Source organism: Microtus oregoni, unplaced genomic scaffold, assembly GCF_018167655.1.
Source record: "Microtus oregoni isolate MIOR12 unplaced genomic scaffold, Mior012 000023F_ref0000262, whole genome shotgun sequence".
Lineage (NCBI taxonomy): Eukaryota > Metazoa > Chordata > Mammalia > Rodentia > Cricetidae > Microtus > Microtus oregoni.
The window spans coordinates 1,211,737-1,236,295 of NW_024543082.1; the positions used below are offsets into that span (position 1 = coordinate 1,211,737).

The 24,559-nt window shown below is 38.9% G+C and overlaps 1 protein-coding gene across 21 annotated transcripts in view; it reads left to right on the forward strand.

The window, feature by feature from the left end:
- Window positions 1-22,778, forward strand: part of Dlg1 (discs large MAGUK scaffold protein 1) — a 190,771-nt gene extending 167,993 nt beyond the window's left edge. For 10 of the 21 annotated variants that reach the window (XM_041673109.1, XM_041673110.1, XM_041673114.1 and 7 more), the window contains 7 exons: window positions 554-589; window positions 2,066-2,116; window positions 3,119-3,220; window positions 3,460-3,632; window positions 9,005-9,114; window positions 17,629-17,720; window positions 21,113-22,778. In XM_041673109.1, coding sequence (XP_041529043.1) covers window positions 554-589; window positions 2,066-2,116; window positions 3,119-3,220; window positions 3,460-3,632; window positions 9,005-9,114; window positions 17,629-17,720; window positions 21,113-21,219 — 671 coding nt within the window. In that variant the 3' untranslated portion in view covers window positions 21,220-22,778. The remainder of the gene's footprint in view (window positions 1-553; window positions 590-2,065; window positions 2,117-3,118; window positions 3,221-3,459; window positions 3,633-9,004; window positions 9,115-17,628; window positions 17,721-21,112) is intronic. The other 11 variants (XM_041673112.1, XM_041673113.1, XM_041673118.1 and 8 more) reach the window with 2 other exon arrangements.
- Window positions 22,779-24,559: the final 1,781 nt, after the last annotated feature.

Here is a 24,559-nt window from a genome sequence, read left to right on the forward strand (position 1 = left end):
TTCAAACTTTTCAGTTCAGAGTTGCTTGGCCAGGATTGGCTGTGTAAATATTTTAAATGCAAAAAAAAAAAACTCTAAATTGGAAAAAAATTTTGTTGCAAGCATTTTGGATAAGGGGTCCTCAAGCTGTACATACAGAGTAAGGTTAATTTCAAGGTTTTAATGAAAACGAACCCATTTAACAACTTAATTTATGTATACTATACATAGTCTGTGGGTTTATGTGGATCTTATAAAAAGTAAATATCTAATAGGGAATGAACATGTATTTTCCTATTTTCTTTAGTAATTTCATTTTTAACATAAGCATTTGTTAGTAATGCTAAATGATTGTTAGTTTATTTTCTTTTTATTCTGTGCAACCATTGCTCAAAAAGTAATACTGTTTTCTTTCCTAATGTTATACTCTTGATGTTAATTGGGCTATATAAATAAGGATTTTTTTTAGACAAATTGGAATATGGAAAGCAGAGAGTATGTAGATACCAATTGTAACAACTTAAAAATTAAAATTGTTTTTCTAACTTTTTTTTACTGCTGTCTAAAATGAAAGTAATCTTGATTACAGATGAGTATGGCTGCTCAAAAGGTTAATCCCTTTTCCACTCCCAGATTTTCATGTTGGCAATATATACTTTTAACCCTCATTCATTGATTGGATATTTTTTCTGCATAATAGCTTTGTAATTTGAGAAAGAAGAATGGCAAAATTATTTCTTTATTTACTTAAAACCAGAATTTACTGTAGAGTAGTTGAATGGTTTTTCTAGACTAAAAAGAGGTAAATGAAAGTATATACTGTCTTTTCTCACCATTTGCATGAATTGCTAAGTTTTGGGATATCCAACTGCATGTTTTGTAGTATGTAAACCATATTTTACATCAGTAACTTGTTTTGTTTTGGTTTTTGAGACAGGTTCTCACTAAGTGTAGCCTTAGATAGCCTGGAAAACTCTACATAGACTAGCCTCGAATTCATAGAGATCTGTGTGCTACCCTGCATAGATATATCAGTAATTGAAAAAAGAAAAAGAGAAAACAGCTCATGGAGTGTCTGTTGTGGAATACTGCAGTAGTAAGATTGGAAGCAAACAAACACAGATTGTGTGCCACTGTTACAGATCAGAAGGCCATCAGCTGCACACATACAGTAATGCGTTCACGTGAACCAGTCACAAAGAAGCCTAGTTGTGACAGAATCTTGATGAGGAGAACATTTTCCAAATATATTATTCAGTTTTCATTGCTTTCATTCAGTCACTGAGTCTTTGTTGTTTTCTGTAGTACATGTTTACGGCTAGAGTTTTAATTATTTTCATGGTTATTCACAGAATTCACATAGCTGCTAGATTTTTTTCATTTATTATATTTCCAAAGCTCCTTCAATTTAAATTTCAGATGCAGTGCTTTTGTAATTAAAGCAAAATTACACTGTTTTTCGAAATAAAATATAGCTTTAGATAAATTCAGTCAATTGAAACAAAAACAGTATTTTCTCTGGCTTACTGGGTTTTTCTTATTTTGATTTTTGTTTTGTTTTGAGGCTGAGACTCTAGTGCTGGGATTTTAGGAAAGCAGTCCCATATCCATAGAACATATTTATAGTAAATGTGTAATATACCAGAGGAAGGAATTTTTGTTGGTTTGGGGGTTTGGTATGAGGAGGTTATTATTTGGAGGCAGTTTTGTTTGCTTTTTGTAGTACTGGGGAGCAAACTCAGGCAGCCCTCCAGTAAATTAAATCTCCAGCCAGAAGTAAAGGTTTTAATGGTTTTGATGACCTATAAATAAAGGAAGTACATAGTAACATTAAGTTATGGAAAGATTAGTACGTTTATGTTTCGTCTTATATTTATTAAGCTTACCTTTATGGTTTAATGATTTCCCCTTTTGTTCTAAATCTTGCCTTGGATAATTTATGATATAGTACCTTTTGTATTCTCTGTTCACTTCTCAGAAAGTTCTAGTGTGTTATGTATAAAGAGCTAGGTGAGTTGTGTGGAGGAGGATCACATTGGCATCAGTTATCTTCATATTGTCTTACCCTTGCTTTCACTCTCTGTAGGTGGTCAAGAAGAATATGTTTTATCGTATGAGCCAGTGAATCAACAAGAAGGTTTGTGAAGTTCGTTCATGTTGTATATATAGCCTTCCTAAAAAGTATATATTCAAGGCCAATGAGATGGACAAGTGGACAAGAGTGCTTGCTTCCAGACCTGATGACCTCAGTTCAATTTCCAAAAACAACATGGTGGAAAAAGATAAGCAACTCCCACAAGTTATCCTTTCTCCTGCATATACACATACCATGTCACATACACAGAAATTAGTTATAATAAATTGATTAGTTAATGTAAAATGAAATTAAATATGCTTCTTAGTTTGGAAAATCAGACTGTGCTGATTTTTCAGATGGAAAAATGTTGTATTGTAATTTTGCTATTTTTAAACTATATATGTAGAAAAATTCTGTATGAATTTCAAGAAGCACTATTTAATACACAAAATATTAGAACCAAATTATTTTATATTAACTGGTTTTTACTGATGGTATATTCCTAAGCCACTTCTTTTCAATATGTATAATATTGCATTATTGCCCTTGCAGTAGCACTTTAAAACTGTCAGAGATTCTTTTAAACTCATAGTTTTTTATCCTCTTTACCCAGGCAGTTTCTAGGCCCTTTTTATTCCATATGTTGTATCTTCCTCACTATATCTAATTCCTCCAACCAGAATACTAGGCTGATGCTCACCACCGACTTCCTTCGTCAGCACAACCCACTAGATCACTGTCGTCACGTCACTTCTACACTCAGTTGTTCTTGTTCTTCCTGTCTGCTCTGCTCTGCCTTCTTAGTTCTTAACTTCAGAACCCACCAGGAAAACACTATACTTTGTTTTCTGTTTAAAATGAGATGTTGGTGATACATTGAACTATGATGCTAAATTTGACTTGATTGATTTCAGAAATTTTAATAACAATTTATTTACAAAAGAACATAATGTAGAGAAAGAATAAAGAATAGATTCTTCAGAATGGTTTTCTTCTTTGCTGAAATAAAACACATTTGTATTTGCTAAGTGTTTATACCTTTTCATGTGTTTATCTTTATAGTCAATTATACCCGGCCAGTCATTATTCTGGGACCCATGAAAGACAGGGTAAATGATGATTTAATCTCAGAATTTCCCGACAAATTTGGATCCTGTGTCCCTCGTGAGTAACCCAAATTAAAACTTTTAACATTTAGTGTCACTGTTTGGTAAAAGTAAATATAACTGCTTTAAAGGGTTATGGTTAACTGTTAATAAACTCCTTCATCCTCAATATTATTTCTCTTTTTTTAGATTTAAAAGTATTGTGTTAAAGTTTTTAAAAAGCAACGAATTAAGTAAAAGATGTATTTATTCTGTTTTTAAATATGAAACACTTCCCCAAGTTCTTTTTTATTGAAGATACAACTAGACCAAAGCGTGATTATGAAGTGGATGGAAGAGATTATCATTTTGTGACTTCAAGGGAACAGATGGAAAAAGACATCCAGGAGCATAAGTTCATTGAAGCTGGGCAGTATAACAACCATCTGTATGGGACGAGTGTCCAATCTGTGCGAGCAGTAGCAGAGAAGGTGAGCACCAAAGCCACCCTGGGGTGTGGTTTCTCAGGAGGACGCACACTTTGACTTTATTTGAATTAAGAAACAGAAGATAGATGACATAGACTTGATGTCTTATTAACGTTACCACTTTAGCTAAGTAAAAATTTGATCTTGAGTGTCTTAGAAAAATAGATACCAGCCGGGCAGTGGTGGCGCACGCCTTTAATCCCAGCACTCGGGAGGCAGAGGCAGGCGGATCTCTGTGAGTTTGAGGCCAGCCTGGTCTACAAGAGCTAGTTCCAGGACAGGAACCAAAAGCTACGGAGAAACCCTGTCTCGAAAAATCAAAAAAAAAAAAAATAGATACCAGAAAAGACTGACAAAATTTGAAAATAAAATGATCACATGCATCTGTAAAATAGGAGATAGTTATCTGAAGGCCTAGGTCCACAAGGTATGGACAAGAACCACACCTTGAGTAAGATGTTAAGCTTACTCAAAAAAGTCTTCAGTCTTCAAAGACAGCATACAAATTTAAAAACAATGTAACAAGTTTTGTGGGTTGTGGTTTGGTTTGCTTTTTCTTTTTCTTTTATTTTTCATGACAGGGTTTCTTTGTAGTCCTGGCTGTCCTGGAACTCAACTCTGTAGACTAGACTGGCCTCCAGCTTGCAGGATTAGGGAGGCAGAGATCCACCTGCCTCTGCCTCTGCCTCCCGAGTACTGGAATTAAAGGTGCCTAGCAACAACAATTTTTTTAAATGTTCTCTAACATATTCTAATAATATGTTGACGTTAGATTAAAACAGTTTTTATAATAAAGTCAAGATGATGTACTGACTCTTGTCAAAAGGATACTATACCACTGACTGAGTCAATCTGTCCAATGAATTCAAGGTCAATCCAGCATTGTCAAATCAGGCAGTAGCCACAGCAGAAGAATTATAACCTTGAGGCTGAGCTGGACTGTGGTGAGTTTGGTGACAACATCTGTGGTTTAGTAATTCCTGGTCTCGAAACAAAACAGGAAAAAAAAGAACAACAACAATGGCAGGCTAATACTAATTCCATAGGGATGGTGGAAATGGATAAAAAGTAGAAGAGTGGATAAAAAGTTGTATTTGATGAGTGCAAATTGAGTACATGTATGGATTATCACATTTAACCCTACTAATGTGCAAAACTAGTATATGTCTATAAGTAAATTAAAAAGTGATTAGAAATCAGCAATATCCATGAAATGGAGTTCTTTAGAGTAAATAAATGATTTTTTAAAAGTATCTATGAATTGATATGCAACATGAAAAAGGGTCTGTTTTATCTTTTGGGGTTGGTTAGTTGGTTGGTTGATTTGGTTTGTTTGGTTTTGGTTTTTCAAGTCAAGGTTTCTCTGTGTAGCCCTGGCCTGTCATGGAACTCACTCTGTAGATCAGACTGACCTCAAACTTGAAGAGATCTGCCTGCCTCTGCCCCTGAGTGCTGGGATTAAAGGTGTGTTCCACCATGCCTAGCTTGCTTTGACATTTTAAAAGAAGAAATAAGGAAACAAATTTATTCAGTTGTGTGAAACATGGGAAGAACTAATCAGACCCTGATGAGATTAGTTTCTAGCAAAGGGAAAGTAGAGGTGCTTGCGGTGCTCACACCAATAGGGATTGTTGGAGAAGGTGGGAGCAGAAGGGTCACGAACTCAGCCAGCCTGGCTACGTATTTTTATTTTTAAAAAAGGGGGAGGCAGGGCTGGAGAGATGGCTCAGAGGTTAAGAGCACTGATTGTTCTTCCAGAGGTCCTGAGTTCAATTCCCAGCAACCACATGGTGGCTCACAACCATCTATAATGAGATCTGGTGCCCTCTTCTGGAATACAAACATACATGGAAGGAATGTTGTATACATAATAAATAAATAAATCTTTAAAATAAAAAAGGGGGGGGAGGCAGGGTGGAAAGGATGGCAAAGTAGGATAAGGGATCAAAGAAGTTCAGAGTGACTTGTTTGAGCATTTTGTATAAGTTTGAAATTTAAAATTAACATTGGATTGTCAAAGTAAATTAATAACTGGTTATAAAACATAGGGTTAAATAAAAATTAAGTAGCCCTTGAAGGCATAAGCAATGCATGCCTGAAAAGATGGAGGAGGAGAAGCTGTGCTCACAATCACTGTCTGCTGCTGATCCAGGCCCAGGAGTGACAAAGTCGGAAATCCTTCCTGAAAGAAAACTGTATGGTATTCATGATTTCAGCAAGAACCTTAAGAAACTATCAAAACCTATCTTAAAATATCACAATTAGTGAAGAAACAAGGTTATTTACATGCTAAGAAAGTGTCGTCCCTGAAATTACTAGTTACAAAGGCAAAGATAATTTTACCATGGAGAAATTTTAAGCAGACAGAAGTTTAAATATGATCACATTGTCAGTAGAAATGGGAAAAAAGTATACCACATATCAGTGGTATTCCTTCCAGAAGTGTGTGACTTGCCCTCTGATAGTCAAGAGGCAGGCTGAGCCAAATCGAAGCATATCCTATGAAATGGATCTTTGCTCTCCTAACATGCCAAGGTCAGGGTTAGAGAGATGCTTCACTGGGTATGGTCTTGTTAGTTAGTGTAGGACCTACATTCCCTTCTCCAGCATCTATGTAAAAGCCAGGCAAGTTAGAGTGAACAGGGTGGAGTTGGGCGGGTCCCTAAAGCTCACAGGCCAGCCAGTGTAGTGGAGGCTAAACAGCTCAGGTTCAGTGAGAAAACTTACCTTAAAAAGTAAGGTTGTGGGTCTGGAGAGATGGCTCAGTGGTTAAGAACGCTGACTATTCTTCCAGAGGTCCTGAGTTCAATTGCCACCAACCACATGGTGTCTCACAACCACCTGTAATGAGATCTGGTGTCATCTTCTGGCCTTCAGGGGCACATACAAGGAGAATATTCATATATTCTAGTCATAATAAATATACATCTTTATTTTTAAACAAAGGTAAGGTTGAGAGCTAAAACACCTGACTTTGGCCTCTGCCCTCCACATTCACATGCTCACACATACATGCACCACCCAAAACAGTTCATAAAATTCCAGATCTAGAATGACAAGCGCTGGGGAACTGTGCCCGACTGATGGCAACTCAGACATTGTAAGTAAATCCAATACATATCATGAATTGGGACCTCAACCAGCAACTTTCTATTGCTTATTCAATAAGGTACATTAGATGACCAACTAGAATTATACTGTGATCATATAATAAACGTCCCTATCTGTAGGTAGGTAATAATATTTCTGGGATTTACACAAACACTGATGTGTAAATGTAAAGAGAGTGGAGTCAGCATGTTAGTTTTCTGTCACCATGAAAGAAAGCAGAGAAGGAAGCCTTTGTTTTAGTGATGGTCTCAGAGGTTTCAGTCCATAGTGAGGAAGCAAGAAGAGGAGAGAGTAGAAATATCCAGAAATCAATCCCTTCAGAGTTCCTTCCAATGAGCTACTTCCTCCAACTAGGCTCCACTTCTAAATAGTCCATTGAGCTTGTCCACTAATTGTGTCATGGGACCTAAGACAAGGCTGAGAGATGGCTCAGTCAGCAAAGTCCTAGCCACTTAAACATGAACACCTGACCTCAGATCCCTAACACCACATGAAATAGAGCATGTGGTGTGCCCTGGAATCCCAGCCCTGGGAAGTGTGGACAGGAAGCTCCCCAGAAATCACTGACAACTAATCCAGGCAAAGAGTGACAAGCCTCAGGTTCAGGAAGACCTGTCTCAAAAAAAAAAAAAAAAAAAAGGAAAGAGGAAAAAAAAAGTAAGGTGCAGAGCAATTAGGGAAGACACCTGGTGTCATGTCCACTTCTGACCTACACGCATGCACATACACATAAAAATAAATAAAATTTAATACTGTGGGGGCTGGAGAGATGTCTTAGAGGTTAAAGGCACTGGCTGCTCCTCCAGAGGACCCAGGTTCAATTCCCAGCAACCACATGGTGGCTCACAATCATCTGTAATGAGATCTGGTGCCCTCTTCTGGTTGTAAGCATGTATGTAGCCATATACATGATAAATAAAAAAATTAATACTGTGACTACATAATTTTTTTTTTACTTTTCTGTATGTTTGGAGTCTTTTACAATGTTTTTATTGTAAGTATTTCCTAGTATGAACTCTAGCCTTTAAATTACAAGGTGCTTTATAATAATGAGGACCTGATTTTAAATATCACAATAAAATTTATTTAATTTTCACTTTCTATGTAGCTAGAAATACACGTCTATAATAAAAAATGTAAATGGCCTTTTGTGATAGTAAATTTGTCAGAAAAGTTATATAAATCCAGAATTGGATTTTTCAAATGGCAGTCTATAGTATTTTCTAGACGTGTAATGAAAATTAGAAGACCAGAACTGTGGAAGTGAGGGGCTAAAGAGATAACTCGGTGGTTAAGAGTATGTACTGCTGTCACAGAGTGCCTGAGTTTGGTCTCTGGCACCTACATCAGATTGTTTACAACTACTTCTTATACCTCCAGGTGCAGGGGACGCATTGTTCTCTTCCGGTCTCCTTGAGCATACTCAGATATGTACAGAAATACAAATAACTTTTTTTTTTAAACAATAGTGGTAGTGAGGATTTACAGGTTTGAACAGGTGTTCTAGGATTTTTTTTCACCTTCTGTTGGTCATGCCATTTTATGAAATGAAGTTCATTAATGACCTTTGGAATTATTTGTAGATTTTAGTGTGCACGCGTGCGTGTGTGTGTGTTTGTGTGTGTGTGTGTGTGCATGAGTATATACAGGTTTCCATTGGGGTCAGAAGTGTTTGTGTGTGTGTGTGTGTGTGTGCATGAGTACATACAGGCTTCCATTGGGGTCAGAAGGGTGTGTGTGTGTGTGTGTGTGTGTGTGTGTGTACACATGAGTACATACAGGTTTCCATTGGGGTCAGAAGTGTGTGTGTGTGTGTGTGTGTGTGCATGAGTACATACAGGTTTCCATTGGGGTCAGAAAAGGGTTTTGGATTCTCTGAAGCTGTAGTTTGACCAGTGGCTACAAACTGCCCAACATAGGTGCCATGAGCTAACCTCAAATCCTCTGCAAGAATAATTTACACTGTTAACTGCTGAGCCATCTCTCTACCCATTGAGCAGTATTGTTTTATAAAAAGCCAGAAATATGAGAACTGTATTTTAATTTTTTAAATGGCTTTGAGAATGGAGAAGTAACTTTATAATCACTATTTTCTTCATTTAATTTCCCTTCTAAAATTTACTAATAAATGACATTTTTGCTTGAAGTAAAAAGGATCTATGAACCATAATTCAGATTGTAACTTGTGGAGGGACACCTTTGGTATAATTGAAAAGATTTCGTCCACTTAAATTTAATTTCCTTCTTTATTGTCTCTGTTTTAGGGCAAGCATTGTATCCTTGATGTGTCTGGAAATGCCATAAAGAGATTGCAGATTGCGCAACTTTACCCAATATCTATTTTTATTAAACCCAAATCCATGGAAAATATCATGTAAGTATCATGCTTACAGTGCTCCATTTAAGTGCAGATCAGTCAGCCTTGAGGTACTTGTTCTCCTTGCATCTCATTCTCTCCATAGAAAGTGGAGAAAGTAGTATTTCTATCTTAGAGGGTGTTGGGAGAGTAAATGAGCATTGTATCATGCTAGCCATCATTTCTTGTCATTGTCATTCATATTATTAAATGGGCAGTACAGTTGTGTACTAGCCATTAAAATGATAAAGGATGGTGGCTCCTTAACTGACAGATTTTTTTTTCCATTCAAAAATTTACACTTCCTCCCCTCCTCCCATTCCCCTCCCGCTCCCACTCATCTTCCTCCCTCCCCCTCCCTCCTTAAGAGAGGGCAGAGAATCCTGCCCTGTGGGAAGTCCAAGCCCCCCCTCTACCCCCTCCCACATCCAGGCCTAGGAAGCTTTGCATCCAAATAGACTAGGGTCCCAAAAAGCCAGTACATGCAGTAGAAACAAGTCCCAGTGCCTTTATGGATGGCTTCTCAGTTAGCCCCCATTTTCAGCCACATTCAGAGAGTCCCATTTGATCGCCTGCTAATTCAGTCCCGGTCCAGCTGGATTTGGTGAGCTCCCATTAGAAGAGGCACACTGCTGACAGAAGATTTGAGAGGCTCCACAAAGGCACTTTTCCTCCAAGCCTGACGACAACCTGAGTTCAGTTTCCAGGACCCACATAGCAAAAGGGAGGACTCCTCCAAGTTGATCTCTGACCCACACACAGGGACACACATATTTCTATACATACATATATAAATGTATTTTCATGTATATGTGGAATTAAGTAAAAAACGAAACCTCAAATGAAAACAAGGAGAACAAAAAATAGTATAATTGAACATAAATATTTATAAAACAGTGTACTCAGCAATGATACTTACTAAATACTATACTCAACATATCCAAGATATACATTGATTTCAAACACACATGACAGTTACCAAACTGTCGGCTGGGGTATAATTTTCAAATGATTGAAAACAAATATCTTCTGCCCACATCAAAATTAATCTGGAAATTAATAAAAAATGTTTTGAACTACTTAATGTCATAACTTTGGTAAAGGAGATTACACAGCCTATAAGTACTCTAGTAGATGAAATCAAACATCAGGCGTGTTGGCAAACACCTGATCTCAGGACTGAGGAGCTGGGAGCAGTTAAGGGGGGGCTGCTGAAAATCTAAGGTCTCCTGGGCTACAGAGTGAGAAAGACTGTTTCAGAAAACATAAGCAAGGAGAGAAGTTGGAAGTCAACCATTAAATTCAAAAAAGGCAGAAGAAAAATTATGAAATAGGAAGTCAGCATATAACAGAGAAAATGGATGGGAAGATGTTCTTTGAAAATACAGTACACATGAAGAGGGATCAGAAATAAGGTCGAGCATTCCAGCGCTCACACAAGATTGAAAAAAGTGTGCATCAGCAGTCATTACAGCTCAACACGGGGCCCAATTGAAATCAGGCCTTGAAATCTACAGATTCAATGCAATGCCCATCAGAATCCCAGCAAAATTCTTCAAAGACCTCGAAAGAACGGTACTCAACTTCATGTGAGAAAAAAAAAAAAAAAAAAAAAACCAAGATAGCCAAAACAATCCTGTACAATAAAAGAACTTCTGGAGGCATCACAATCCCTGACCTCAAATTCTACTACAGAGCTACAGTACTGAAAACAGCCTGGTATTGGCATAAGAACAGACAGGAAGACCAATGGAACTGAATAGAAGACCCAGATATTAATCTACACACCTTCGAACACCTGATTTTTGACAAAGAAGCAAAAAATAACAAATGGAAAAGAGAAAGCATATTTAACAAATGGTGCTGGCATAACTGAATATCAACATATAGAAGAATGAAAATAGACCCATATCTATCACCATGCACAAAACTCAAGTCCAAATGGATCAAAGACCTCAACATAAAGCCAGCCAACCTTAAAAAAGAGAAAGTGGTAACTACACTTGGACACATTGGCATAGGAGACCACTTCCTAAATATAACCCCAGCAGCACAGACACTGAGAAACAATTAATAAATGGACCTCCTGAAACTGAAAGGCTGTAAAGCAAAGGACACGGTCAACAAGACAAAACCAACAGCCTACAGAATGGGAAAAGATCTTCACTAACCCCACAACAGACAGAGGTCTGATCTCCAAAATATACAAAGAACTCAAGAAATTGGACACCAAAAGATCACATAATCCAATAAAAAAGATGGAGTACAGACCTAAACAGAGAACTCTCAACAGAGGAATCTAAAATGGCTGAAAGACACTTAAGGAATATTCATCATCCTTAGTCATCAGAGAAATGCAAATCAAAACAACTCTGAGATTCCATCTTACACCTGTAAGAATGGCCAAGATCAAAAACACTGATGACAACTTAGGCTGGAGAGGTTGTGGGGAAAAGGAACACTTCTGCATTGCTGGTCGGAATGCAAGCTGGTACAACCCCTTTGGATGTTAGTGTGGAGATTTCTCAGAAAATTGGGAAACAACCTTCCTCAAGACCTAGCAATACCACTTTTGGGTATATATCCAAAGGATGCTCAATCATGCCACAAGGACATGTGCTCAACTATGTTCATAGCAGCATTGTTTGTCATAGCCAGAACCTGAAAACAACCTAAATACCCCTTGACCAAAGAATAGATAAGGAAAATGTGGTACATTTACACAATGGAGTACTACACAGCAGAAAAAAATAATGACATCTTGAATTTTGCAGGAAAATGGATCGAGCTAGAAAACATTGTTTTGAGTGAGGTAACCCAGACACAGAAAGATAATTATTACATGTACTCACTCATAGGTGGCTTTTAAACATAAAGCAAAGAAAACCAGCCTACAAACCACAATCCCAGAGAACTTAGACAACAATGCAGACACTAAGAGAGATTTACATAGATCATCTACATGGGAAGTAGAAAGTAGAAAAAGACAAGATCTCCTGAGTAAATAGGGAGCATGGGGACCTTGAGGGGGAGGGTTGAAGGGGGAGGGAAGGACAGGGAGGGGAGCAGAGAAAAATGTAGAACTCAATAAAAAATCAATTTAAAAAAGAAAAAAAAAAGGAAACCAGGCCTTGGACAGGGCACAGAAAGAACTTCAAGCAGTCGGCACACATTAAACATGCAGTGGCTTTAAACAAGTGAAAGCCATGTCATATGTTACCACCTATATATCAGAATAGCAAAAATGGAAAAAGACAGCACACATCTTTTGGCAGATATAGAGAATGTGAAAACACCTCACAGTCTCTAAAGGTCGCTTGGTGAATCTACACTGATAAATTTACAGTACCTTCAAAAGTTGCCATATGCAGAATTTATGATTAGCCTAGAGCTCTCATGCCTAGATATATATAATAGAAATGATTGTTCTGCGGGATCCTTAAAGTTCCAGTGTTTAAGACTTTTAGGATAAGCTAAAGTGGCTAGAAATCTGAGGGGTAAGAAATCTACTCCCAACAGGTTCTATCTGTCCATGTTTATTTATTCTTCTTTTCTCTTTCTTTTTTCATTCTTGTTCTCTTTTGTTCTACCTTGTTCTTTCTTGTTCTGCCTGTTATAAACGTTCCCAGTCATATAAATCTGTAAAACCAGCAATTCCCCAGCCCTAGCAGGTTCCAGGGCCATAATTCTTTTGCTCCATAAAAAAATCTGATAAGAGTTTCATACACACACACATCCATGCACGTTAAGTGAACTCTAGTTAAGAAAGAAATCATCTGGGGATTCTAAAGGGGAAGATTAGTATCCTATGCTGTTTTTAGGTGGTTAGAAAGAGCCAAAGGTTTATTTTCAATATAATTATTAATAAGGCATGAATTGTTTAAATCAGGGTGCCACTTCTTTTCTCCCAGCATGCATAGAGTCAGGTAACCAAGCAACCTACACAAATGGTCGGGGGAAGCTAGTGGCTCCTGCATCTAATAGCACATACACCAGACACTGCAATTTCTACAGGCCTAGGTCTGGCATTTTGCTCTAGGCAGTCGAAACAAAAAAGGGACCCAGGCCTCTAAATTACCAGTTCCTGGGTGTACTGTTAACAGCCATTCTGATTGTGGGTGTTGTGTGTCTTTCTCTGGATTACAGTTAATTATCCCTTCTGCTGTCCTTGATTGTAAAACACAAAGCATAAATTTCCTGAATTAAAATCATCAGTAAACAGAGGTGAAAGTGAGCATAAGGAGTTAATCTTTTAAGTGGATTAAAACCAGAGCAACAGCTTGGGCAGGCGGTAATTCTATGTCCTTGGAGATCTGTGAATATCTTAAATGGAATGACCAAATGCCTGCTGATAAAGATAATGGCAGGAAGGCAGATCTTTGCGCTTATCTAGGAGAGAGGGAAGAAGGCCTGGCAGTATGAAACTGTTTTCACATGTAGCTAAGGGAGATTAATTCCCAAATATGCAACCAGAAAAGGAGTCAGCTACAGCAAAAGAATATACAGCAAAGGACAGCCACTTTATTCACGAAGCAATAATGCCAAAAAAAAAAAACTTTGCCGGGCGGTGGTGGCGCACGCCTTTAATCCCAGCACTTGGGAGGCGGAGGCAGGCGGATCTCTGAGTTGGAGGCCAGCCTGGTCTACAAGAGCTAGTTCCAGGACAGGAACCAAAAGCTACGGAGAAACCCTGTCTCGAAAAATCCAAAAAAAACAAAAAACTTTTTGGTTTAGCCTTTATCAGATCCCTTGGTTCTGATAAGTTGCTTGTGAAAAAATGGCTGAACAATTGCTGTATAATATTGCAGCTTGTAGCACACTTGTATTAGCCAAAAATACTTGCTTGCCAGCAGAAGTACTGTTTAAATAGCCAACATCTAGAAACTACCTAAATGACTACAAGCAGCCGAATTCATCAGATACAACATTTTTATGATGAAACATTTTGCAAAAATAAGCACAAACGGTCTCCAACTATGTACAAATGCATAGGAGAATCTTGCAATTTTAATAAAAGATCTCAAAAGTTTGCACACTCTGAAATTCAGGTTTAATCATCACTTGCAGAAACCAAATAACACTTAGGTTTGAGGATGATGTCCTGGACCTTCAGAGCACTGGGGATGCTCTGTACTGGACCTGAGTACTCGGTGCACAGGTTTGTGACCATTTGTCATGCTGTACATTTAAGATATCATACTTCCATGTTTTTAAAGTTACACTTCAAAAAAATGTTACGAAGAGGACAAAAAGAAAATCTTATGTGGTCTTATGCCTAATAAAGTAGAATAACCAGAGTTTATTCCTAGACTGTAGACTGGTGTAATACTTAAAATTCCATCAGGGCACTAAAGATTTAGAGCAGAGCACTTGCCCAGCGTAAACAAAGCCCAGGGGTGGGGATGGCAGGGTAAATGGCATAGACTTGTTGCCAAAGAAGATCTCCAAATAATGATAGATTACAATAGTAATCCATCACCCTCACATATACAGTGGTTCCATTAGCAGGATCTATCTCTTCGATATTTTGGGACTTTGAAATCTTTTGAAGCCTTACAGCTTCCTGGAGTTGGTATAAAGGGTTAATGGTGTCACTCAGCATGATGTCAGCGCCCCAGTACTTTAATTTTAGCCCATAGCAAGCAGCCACGCATGCATTTTTTTTCTTCATCAATCTGCATGCAATTTCTAAGAGCAAAGGATACAACAAAGACCCTATCTCCTGTGGGCAAGGAACTGCCATGCTAAATGGTTGCTCTTTCTTACTTAGAAGTGTAGTCAGCCACCCCCTGTTTTGAAGTAATTTTCGAAGACTTAAAGCCCCAGTGACTTTCAACAGATCTGCCCCCTACCCCCTTGACTTTATCTTGTTTTATTTTGGTAGCCAGCCCAGGACATTTGAAAATAGTCACATGTATGGGCATAATTTAGAGATATATTGTAAATGATCATGGAAAGTCTCAGAAAATACCTGAGAAAAATCTTTAGTTTTTATCAGGCTGCCTCAGTACAGAAGCACTCTGCAACAGTAAATAATTAAATTTTAAATAGAACAACAAAAATTAGTCTCTAGTGTTACTGAATCATAATAGTCAAATATAAAGCTTGAACAGAAAATATAAAAATTGGGAGCTGTAGAGATGACTCAGCAGTCAAGAGCACTATGTGCTCTTCTAGAGGTCTTGAGTTCAAATCGCAGCAACATCATGATGGCTCACAACCATCTGTAGTGAGATCTGGTACCCTCCTCTGCCATGCAGGCGTACATATAGGCAGAACACTATATACATAATAAATAAATGTTTTAAATGTAAAGAAAGAAATAGCAAATAATGCTGCATTCAAAGAAAACAATAAATTTCTTGAGACAGACCAAATGTCAATACAGACTATAAAATGACTTATTATAATAAATGGTTTTTAAATAAAAAGCAGTGGGTTTCCATATAACATTTTTATCCATATATATCATTCAGTGCTCATATTCAGCTGTGTTGGCATTTGTTGTCTCCCTCTTCATCCCCATAGTATCCTTTCTGCTTCATGTTATATGATATTTATAATGCCTTAGCAGTGCACAAAAGACAAGATCAAAGTCAAGAAAACTATCTGAGCAAATTGGAAATATCAATAAGAGAGAACTTGACGTTCTGGGGGGCTAGCGATTGCTCGCTTCTTAAGAGCACGTACTGCTCTTGGAGAGGATCCAACTTGGGTTCCCAGGACTCAGCTTGGGCAGTCCAACAGCCTGTAACTCCAGCTCTATGGGTCCAACGTCCTCTTCTGGCCTTCATAGACACTGGACTCATGTGCACATACACATACAGCAACACAAAGATACATAACTGAAAATAAATTTTTTTTTAAGTTCTGGGAGAAAAACAGTTACTAGAGTAAAACTCCTCAAGAGATTGAGACAAATTTGAGCAGGCAGAAGACTCATCAAACTTAAAGATTAGAACAATGGAAATTACCAAGTCTGAGGAACAAAAAGGAAAACAAACATTAGAGAAAAGTTAACAGAGCTTCAAGGAACTGGGAGCTGTCATCAAAGAGACCAGTGTACATTATGAATTCCAAAATGGGAGCAGGGGACAAAGAGATTATTTGAAGAAAATTCCCAGATTGTATTTAAAAGTCATAAATATCCAAAGTGTTGAGTAAAGGCCAAGCATAAGGAATGGAGTGCCCTGAGAGGCACACCGCAGCTGGCTGTGGGAAAGCAGTGCTGCACGCAGCCTGAGGAATGGCACCGCAGCCAGGAGGTTTTTCAGTAAGTTATCAGCAGAGTGCTTGTTAACACCTTTGGAAGTCAGAAGGCAGTGGGTCAGTGTATCAAAAACACTGAAGAAGCTAGGTGGTGGTGGTGGTACACAGCTTTAATCCCAGCACTCAGGAGGCAGAGGCAGACAGATCTCGAGGCCAGCCTGGTCCACAGAACTAGTTCCAGGACAGGCTCCAAAGCTCCAGAGAAACCTTGTCTCAAAAAACCACCACCACAACAATAATAATAATAAACACTGAAGAAATAAAACCTGTCAATCAAGAATACTACACCCAGCAAGAATGAGGGAAAGGGCCAGCAAGGAAAGGAGCTCGCTGCATAATCCTGCTGTACATTTGATCTAAGCCACGTGAAGATGAGAGAGATGTCACCGCACAGTTGTCCTCACCTCCACAACCCGTGTACCATGACAGAATAATAAAATTGCTTTTAATTGGGAAAATTAAGATGTTCTCAGATAAGCAAAAGCAGAAGTTCATCACCATTATACGTACCCTACAAGAAGTGTTCAGGGAATCCTGAAGATTGGAAGAACACTGCTGTAGCCACACAAAATATCCTGCATAATGGTGAGACAGCAAAAGATTCCTCTCCAAGAGGAAGCACATCCCTGTGTGCTCATCATCTTGCTGCAAGAGGACCTCGGGCTTGCGATTGGCTTTCTACTTCTGTCCACACACCCTCAGATTATTTTGAGATAAATTTCATATGTATCATTTCATGTATTTGAAAGCAATTGCTGAATTAAAAGCATCTCCACTGTAAATATGGCATTTAAATAATATTTTTAATACAATCAGATTTACTTATGTCTGTTTTCAGTCTTTTCCTGTAGCCAAGTTCTAAATAAGGTTTACTCATGACAGGTGCTTAAACTTTTAATGCATAGTCTTCCTTCTTTTTTGTCTGCTGATTCCACTAGGTCCTTTTACAGTGTTTCCTCAGACTCTGTTTTCTTATTGTGCTGTCTAATGTGCTCATTTACAGTCTGAGTTACGTTTTCACGTGAAGTGCACAGTGAGAGTTGTCAGCTGCGTGCGCTGGCTGCTGAGCGAATGTAGAAAGTGCTGTAGCTCTCTTCTCACTGCGTGTCAGACAGCAGGACTAGGCACAGTCTGTTCTTAGTGATGGTTAGCCTTTGTGCAGAGTTAAACTTCCCGTTATTTTATGCCTTTTATGTCTTCGCTCATCTTTTTTTCAGAATATTACAATGTGGTAATCACCAGTTTCTAAATTTATTTGCATAGGGAAATGAATAAGCGTCTAACAGAAGAACAAGCCAGAAAAACATTTGAAAGAGCCATGAAATTGGAACAGGAGTTCACTGAACATTTCACAGGTTGGAACCATGTGTGACAGTGCCCTTTTGAGAAAATCTTGCTGTATCCACATCTACTAGTAGTAACTAGTCCTGTCATTTTTAAAGTAAACTCTAATATCTGTGGGTTTGTCCTGTGGGAAACTCAAAAGTTCACCTTGCTGGTAATGGGGAACCTTAAAATGTAGTGTAGTATTCCTATGGTTTTGTGCACAGCAGTAATTCACAGTTTACCAGAGGAAAGCAGATTTCATTTCACTGCTTTTTGAAGCCTCTACCTTCTCTCGTACCCTTTAAATTTTGATCATTCTCCCCAGGCTTACTGAAATAGTTTCCAGATTCAGGGGTATTCAGGGTATAAAGTGTAATATTCATACTTTGTGAGTTGATTACTGTAATCATGGTAGTACATATGTCACCATAGTTCCTGGTGTATGGGTGTGTGTATGGTTGTGTGTGTGTGTGTCCGGTTGAGATCTGCTTTTGTTACTGTAGTCACCATGCTCTACATTAGTACACAGAAATTGTCTTTTTAGGGTCTTGGTTCTTCCCAGTACTGTGACCTTGCATAGCTAGGCCAGCACTGTCATTGAACTGTGACTATACCACCACATTTCCTCCTGAAAACAGAAGTTCATATCCTTTGATCAGCATTTTCTTATTCTACACCCCCCCACCCCCAATCTGGGAACCATGACTGTACTCCCTGCTTCTATGAATTTAGATTCATAGAAGATTCCACAGGTAAATGAGGCCATGTAGATTGTATTTTTGTGTGTCTGGTTTATTTAATTCAGCTTAATGTCTTGTATATTATTCATTCAGGTTGTCAAAAAGGAAAGGATTCCTTCTTTTATGACTGAATAATATTCTCATTATATTATTTAAATGCCCCATAGTTTCTTTGTTGACAAACATTTAGCTGGTTTTCATTCTTTTGTATATGTAATATTGAGGTTAACAAAGAATTGCAGATGTTTCTTTGATGTATTTTGATATTTCATTTGGATATATACTCAGAAATGAGATTGGTGAATTGTCTGTCTTAGTGTGTTTTCTGCTACTATAACAATATACTGTAGATTTGGTATAAGCAAGATTTTTTTTTTTTTGCTGACAATTGGGAGGACTGAGAATTTCAAGATGAAAGGGATTGCAATTTGTGAGTGTCTTCATGTACTATATGACCTACAGAAGAGCAACAAACACACAGGCTACTAGAGGACTAGAGGGGACTGCATGAACCACCCAACTCTGGCAGCAACTAGCCCACCACTGTAATAACAGCTTGGACTTGGCTAGAAAAGATAGGGTTTAGCTGAGTTGCCCAAGGTGGCCCTGAACTCCCAGACTCAAGGGACCAGTCTACATTTGCTACCTGAGTAGCTGGGACACACACGACCTCACCTGACCTCATTTAAACGAGTCATTATATGAATTCCAGTAAGTGCTCTGATATAAACCATGTGCTAAAGGGAAAAGGGTCTTTTTTTTTTCTTTAATTTCAGACTTAGAAACCTTAAGAATATTAGCATAAGAATGGCTCATGCCCTTTACTCATATTTTCCAAATGTTACATTTTATCTCTAAAACATCTGAGTTTGTTACAAATAGATGTCCTTTACTTCTAAATATGTCAGTATTTCAAAAAGAGAAAGAAAGACATTTGAATGTTTGCTTATGTCCCTCTATAGTGAGATGCTGATAATCAAACCCAGGAAATTTAGCATTGATAATCTCACCTTTTAATACAGACTTCCCCGAGATATTAGCAGTTGTTAGAGTAAAATGACAAAAAAAAATTCAGGGTTCAATCCAGGAGCACGTATTGCATTGAGCTACCACACATAATTGTTCTTCGTTTATCTAGAACCATCCATTAGCCTTTATCTATTAGTCATATCCTTGACATTCTTTATGAGTGAAAGCCAGTCCTCTTGTGGAATATCCTTAGATGTGAGTTATGAGGTTGGGGCGGGCACATCAAAGAAGTAACCTGATCCTCTGCGCCATGCAGTGCTTGGGCTGTCATTCTGGACTGTTCCAGACTAGTGGTGTTGGTTTCAGTGAATGAGGTATCTGTGGCCTTGACTTCTTGCTTTTCCAACCCAGGGAGAGCCCCGACTTACCCAGTAAGCAAAGTGTATGTGTGTTTCCCAAGGTAGCTGTTCTTCACTGCTTACCACTGTGACCCTGCCCTGGGAAGCACTTGAGCCAGGCAAGATGAAACTGATGTTTGCCAAATGTGTGTGTGTTCGCAGATATTAAGTAATACCTCCATGTAGCTCAGAATGTGAGCTTTTATCACAGAACTGATGCTCATAAACATTTTAAAGCTTAGCTTTTGATTACTCAAACATTCTCAGCTACATAGAAGCTCTTCTTTGGCACATAGATGCTCCTCATGATGGTGTTCTTAACCTCATCACCAGCCAGACAGTTTGACTTCACATCTCCGTTTGGCATTTTATTCCAGATGTCTCAGGCCATAGGAAACTAAACACATGTGGTTCCCTTACACCCACTTACACTTGGTGCACCTGCTTGGACCTCCTGAGTGCTGGGTCATCTCTGTAAGCCACCTGCCGAAGTACCATGCTAAGTCTTTTTAGTTTTATTAGCTAACCTTCGATCCTTACAGAGTAGAGGCTCTAAATATCCAAATAACTAGTTCTTAGTGATTGCTACCATTTTTGTTGTTGTACCTGTGATTTTTGAGACAGGGTTTAGTCGTGTAGCCCCTGCTGATCTAGAATTTATAATCCTCCTGCCTCTGCCTTTCAAGGCATTAAGTTTCAGACATGCACCATGACAGATGCCTGTATTGCCATTTTTTATTACACATTTTCTAACATTGATTTTAATAGATTCCAACTACTAAGGCTCTAGCTTGTATGTATCAGTCCACCTACCCTCAGTACTGGCCCATTTCACACTTCAGCAGAGCGCACAACCCATAGCCAGCCATCTTTTCCTAACACCCTACACTGCCCTCACCAGATAACTAGCTGTGCTCACTCTCTGTAGTTCCCACAGAAGTTGAGGAAACAAACACTTTGTATTAAAATGATAAAACTAATGGCTGAAGGACATAACAGAGAGGCAGCCCATGGTCAGCCTGTGCAAGGCCCCAGGCTCAGTCTCTAGCATCCTCAGATGGATGAGTGGGTGAGCTAATGCAAGCTCAGATGATGAGCAAAGTAAACTCCAGGCAAAAGGTAAAGAGAGAATGGCTGTGTCTCATATTTGGTCATTGTGTGTGTGTTGTACGCCTGTAAAGTCAGCTAAATGACCAGTTGTTGCCAAGGACATCCATGTGTTGAACTGCTTCCAAAGCTTGCCTTCTCCCATCTCACCAATAATACTTACTGATGGCAAAGAGTAATGGGCACTTGTGGCTTTTGTCATTGCAGCTATTGTCCAGGGAGACACGCTGGAGGACATTTACAACCAAGTGAAGCAGGTCATAGAAGAACAGTCTGGTCCTTACATTTGGGTCCCAGCAAAAGAAAAATTATGAAGACTGCTTTTCTGTTTCTTTCTTCCATGGTCTCACTTCTCTACCCTGCCCTGGAGTCTGTCTTCACTGCTCCTTTCACGCTGACTCAGACCCTCGTGTCGGCAGTTTGCCCGTTTTTGACATGCAGTGTCTCCTTCATGTTGCGTCATCTGTATTATTCTGTGTTACTACTGTTGGTCTCTGGCCATTTTCCAGAACTGAAGATGAATGGTCTGACCAGCTGTCAAGGGTTTGGGGAGATGCAAAATTGTAAAATTCCTTAATGTTTAAGGGAAAGTTAACTTTAAGAGATTTTCAGAAAAGCTTTATATACATTCTTTTCCAATTTCAGTACAAATGAAAGATGGTTCTAATCAGTGACTCAGTGGACCTTGAGCAACAATGCACGCTTAACTTTAATAGCATGGTTTGGCCGGTGTATTAGCTCTCAAGTTCGTTCCTCAATTGACTTCTGGTATTAAAGTAATTATTTCATTAAAGACAAATAAGAAAAATAGGGGTTTTACTTCAAAATTAATGTCTGAGTTAATTCATAATATTCATGAGAAGTCTTTCTGAGCCCTCCCCTAGTGCACTTTCTAGGAGTAACCGTGTCTGAGTGGTTTTCATCAGCTCATGCAGCACCGGCCCCAGTGCCTCTCAAGCACTGTCCACACACTCTGTTTATGGCTCTGTTGAGGTGGAGGGGGCTCACCTTTTCACAGACAGAACTGCGGACAAGAAAGTTTCTGTGGGAATGTAGTAATCATGACAGTGGGAAGGTGTCCAGTTCATAGCCTGAAATTTTAATGTATGCTTAGGGTGGGGGGCAGATTTTAATGACTATTTTACCCACAATAACTGCCTATTTTGTTATAATAAAATATATATAAATATATATAAAACTTTCTTTAACTAAACTCTGTAACTATGGGAATTATTTTCTTTACATAGTTGCACACACAAACATATATATATATTTAAAATATATTTTTCTTTTGCCACCTACTTCTAACTTTTTGTTTGGTTTTTAAATTAAATATTAATTGATGAGACTTATCTTCCTTAATCATGTGAACTGAAAGCAAGTGTCTGGTGGTGGTGAGGAAAAACCTCTAGAAAACTAGATTGCAAGTAGACGTGTGAGCGTGTTCTCCTCTTTCCTACAGAAGTTCCAGAGTGCTCCTAGGCTTTCTGTCAGTGTTGTGTTCTTATTGTGGAGTTTGATTTTGGTCCCCCGCCCCTCTTTTTGTTCTCGTTTCATTAATAGAAAAACAAACTCCATTTTGAGACTCCCCCAGGCCTTCCTCTTGCGTAGCTGCACTACTAGAATTGCACAGGTCTTTACAGCAAACTCCTTCAACTTTAGTGAGAGGCCGAATACCTTCAGAATCACTTTCTCTAGTCCATCATTAATATCATTTGGCTTCCCATTGCTCTTTGGAATTGTTTATTCAATATGTGGTTTTGGGCAACTTCGTTAAAATTTCTTAAATAAGAACTGGTTTGTAAAGAATTACCAACATTATCCATTCCATTTATGAGAAAGAGGAGAACAGCTAATAAACTTTATTGTAAAATCCATATGTCAAATGTGTCTTGAATTTTGGAGGGTTTTTTTATAACCTGGCATTTTATCAGATTGATTCACCATATTACATAACAAGTTTAAAGAAAGGAGGCAATGTGTATAGCTCTTACGCTGGACACAGTAGATCATTGCCAACCATAAACACTCGGGAAGAAAAGTGGAAGATGTTGAGAGCTCCAAAAACCACCTTACAACAAGCGAGATCCCAGGATAAGCCATTATGAAGTGTGCAGCAAGTGGTCACACACTGAAGAGCAGGAAGACATCCTAAAGGACCGCCGTTCATGCTCTAAAAATTGTATTTGTTTCTTTCCAGATGTCTGCTGGGCAGAATTGAGAGTCAGGTAGCTTGATACTACTAAGTACCCATAAGGTAGTTTCCCACTAATTTCCTCATTTCTGTAAACCAACAGTAGTGATCATCAAACAGGACTGGGGAGGGAACCAGAAAGGAATGAGGGCTGGAATGAGATCCCTCAATCACGTGGCTAGCTCTGGGTTCACCTGAGACCCTGCCTTGGGTGTTGGAGGGAAATTGCCAACATCAGCCTCTGACCTCCACGACCACAGGTGTTTCCACATGTTCATGCTCTCAGACACACGCGCATGGGTATGTGCTGGAAAAAATACATGGTACATTGAAAGAATTCCAATTCAGTGTATACGTATGCCCTTCACAGTCACACAGTGGGGGCTGGAGAGATGACTCGGTAGTTAAGAACACTGGCAAATCTGGAGGACCTGGGCTCAATTCCCAGCACCCAAATAGCAGCTCACAACTGTTACGATGTCAGCCACAATAAGGCTAACACTTCTGGGTTCTTGGGCCATGCATGTGCAGACAAGCCCTCAGGCAGAAATGTCTAATGGCCCCGGGGATGTTAAAGGTCATGTGACCCACACACATGCATGGTTACGTCATCCACGAATGACTCAGCTAAGCCATTATGCGCATGTCTGAGTCCCTCATCTGAGTATGGCATAGTACTGTCAACCCCCTGTGTGCATGCGCTAGGCAGCTTTTAAAAGCTGGGCAGGTCATCCCTTTCCCTCTCTCCACACTGACTTACCCTGTACACGCCCCCTCTAATAAACTTCTAAATGGGTTTGTTGTGTGTTCCGTGTTTCCTTCTCATCCTGCCAGTTACAACCGTCTGTAACTCCAGTTCCAGGGGATTTGACACCCTCACACAGACACATGCAGTCAAAACAGCAATGCACATAAAAATAAATCATCTTAAAAGATTGTATTATAAAAAGTGACACCTTGGCTGTCGTGAAATGGAAGCACTTTAAATACAACTGTGAGAGTCAGTTGTTTCCTTTCCCTGTCTCCTGAGGAGAGGATTGGTCACAGTACAGGAAAATCTGGATGCCCAAGTCCCAAGAAAATGATACTGTTTGTATATAACTCATACTCAGCTTCCCATCAGACCATCTGCTTCACTTCAAGCACCTAGTTCAGAGCCCTGTCTTGGTATCCACAGGGTTCCAAAGGATGGCTGTGGTTAGAGGAACAAAAACAAGCCATCCCACTAAAGAAACCATGGAGAGACGGAAGTCTGGTTTTTGTTGTTCGTAGTCATTTTCAGAAAACCTGGTTTTTTAAACTCCAAATGGTTATGGCTTGTTTTTTATAACAATTAGTTGCCTGGTTGTCGGGGACCAGTCTCGACAAAAGCACCTCTTGCCAGGGTAGAGGCGTGTAGATTTGGAAAATATTAGTAGGGAATATGAAGATGTGAAAGAGAATAATAAAACGGAGAAACA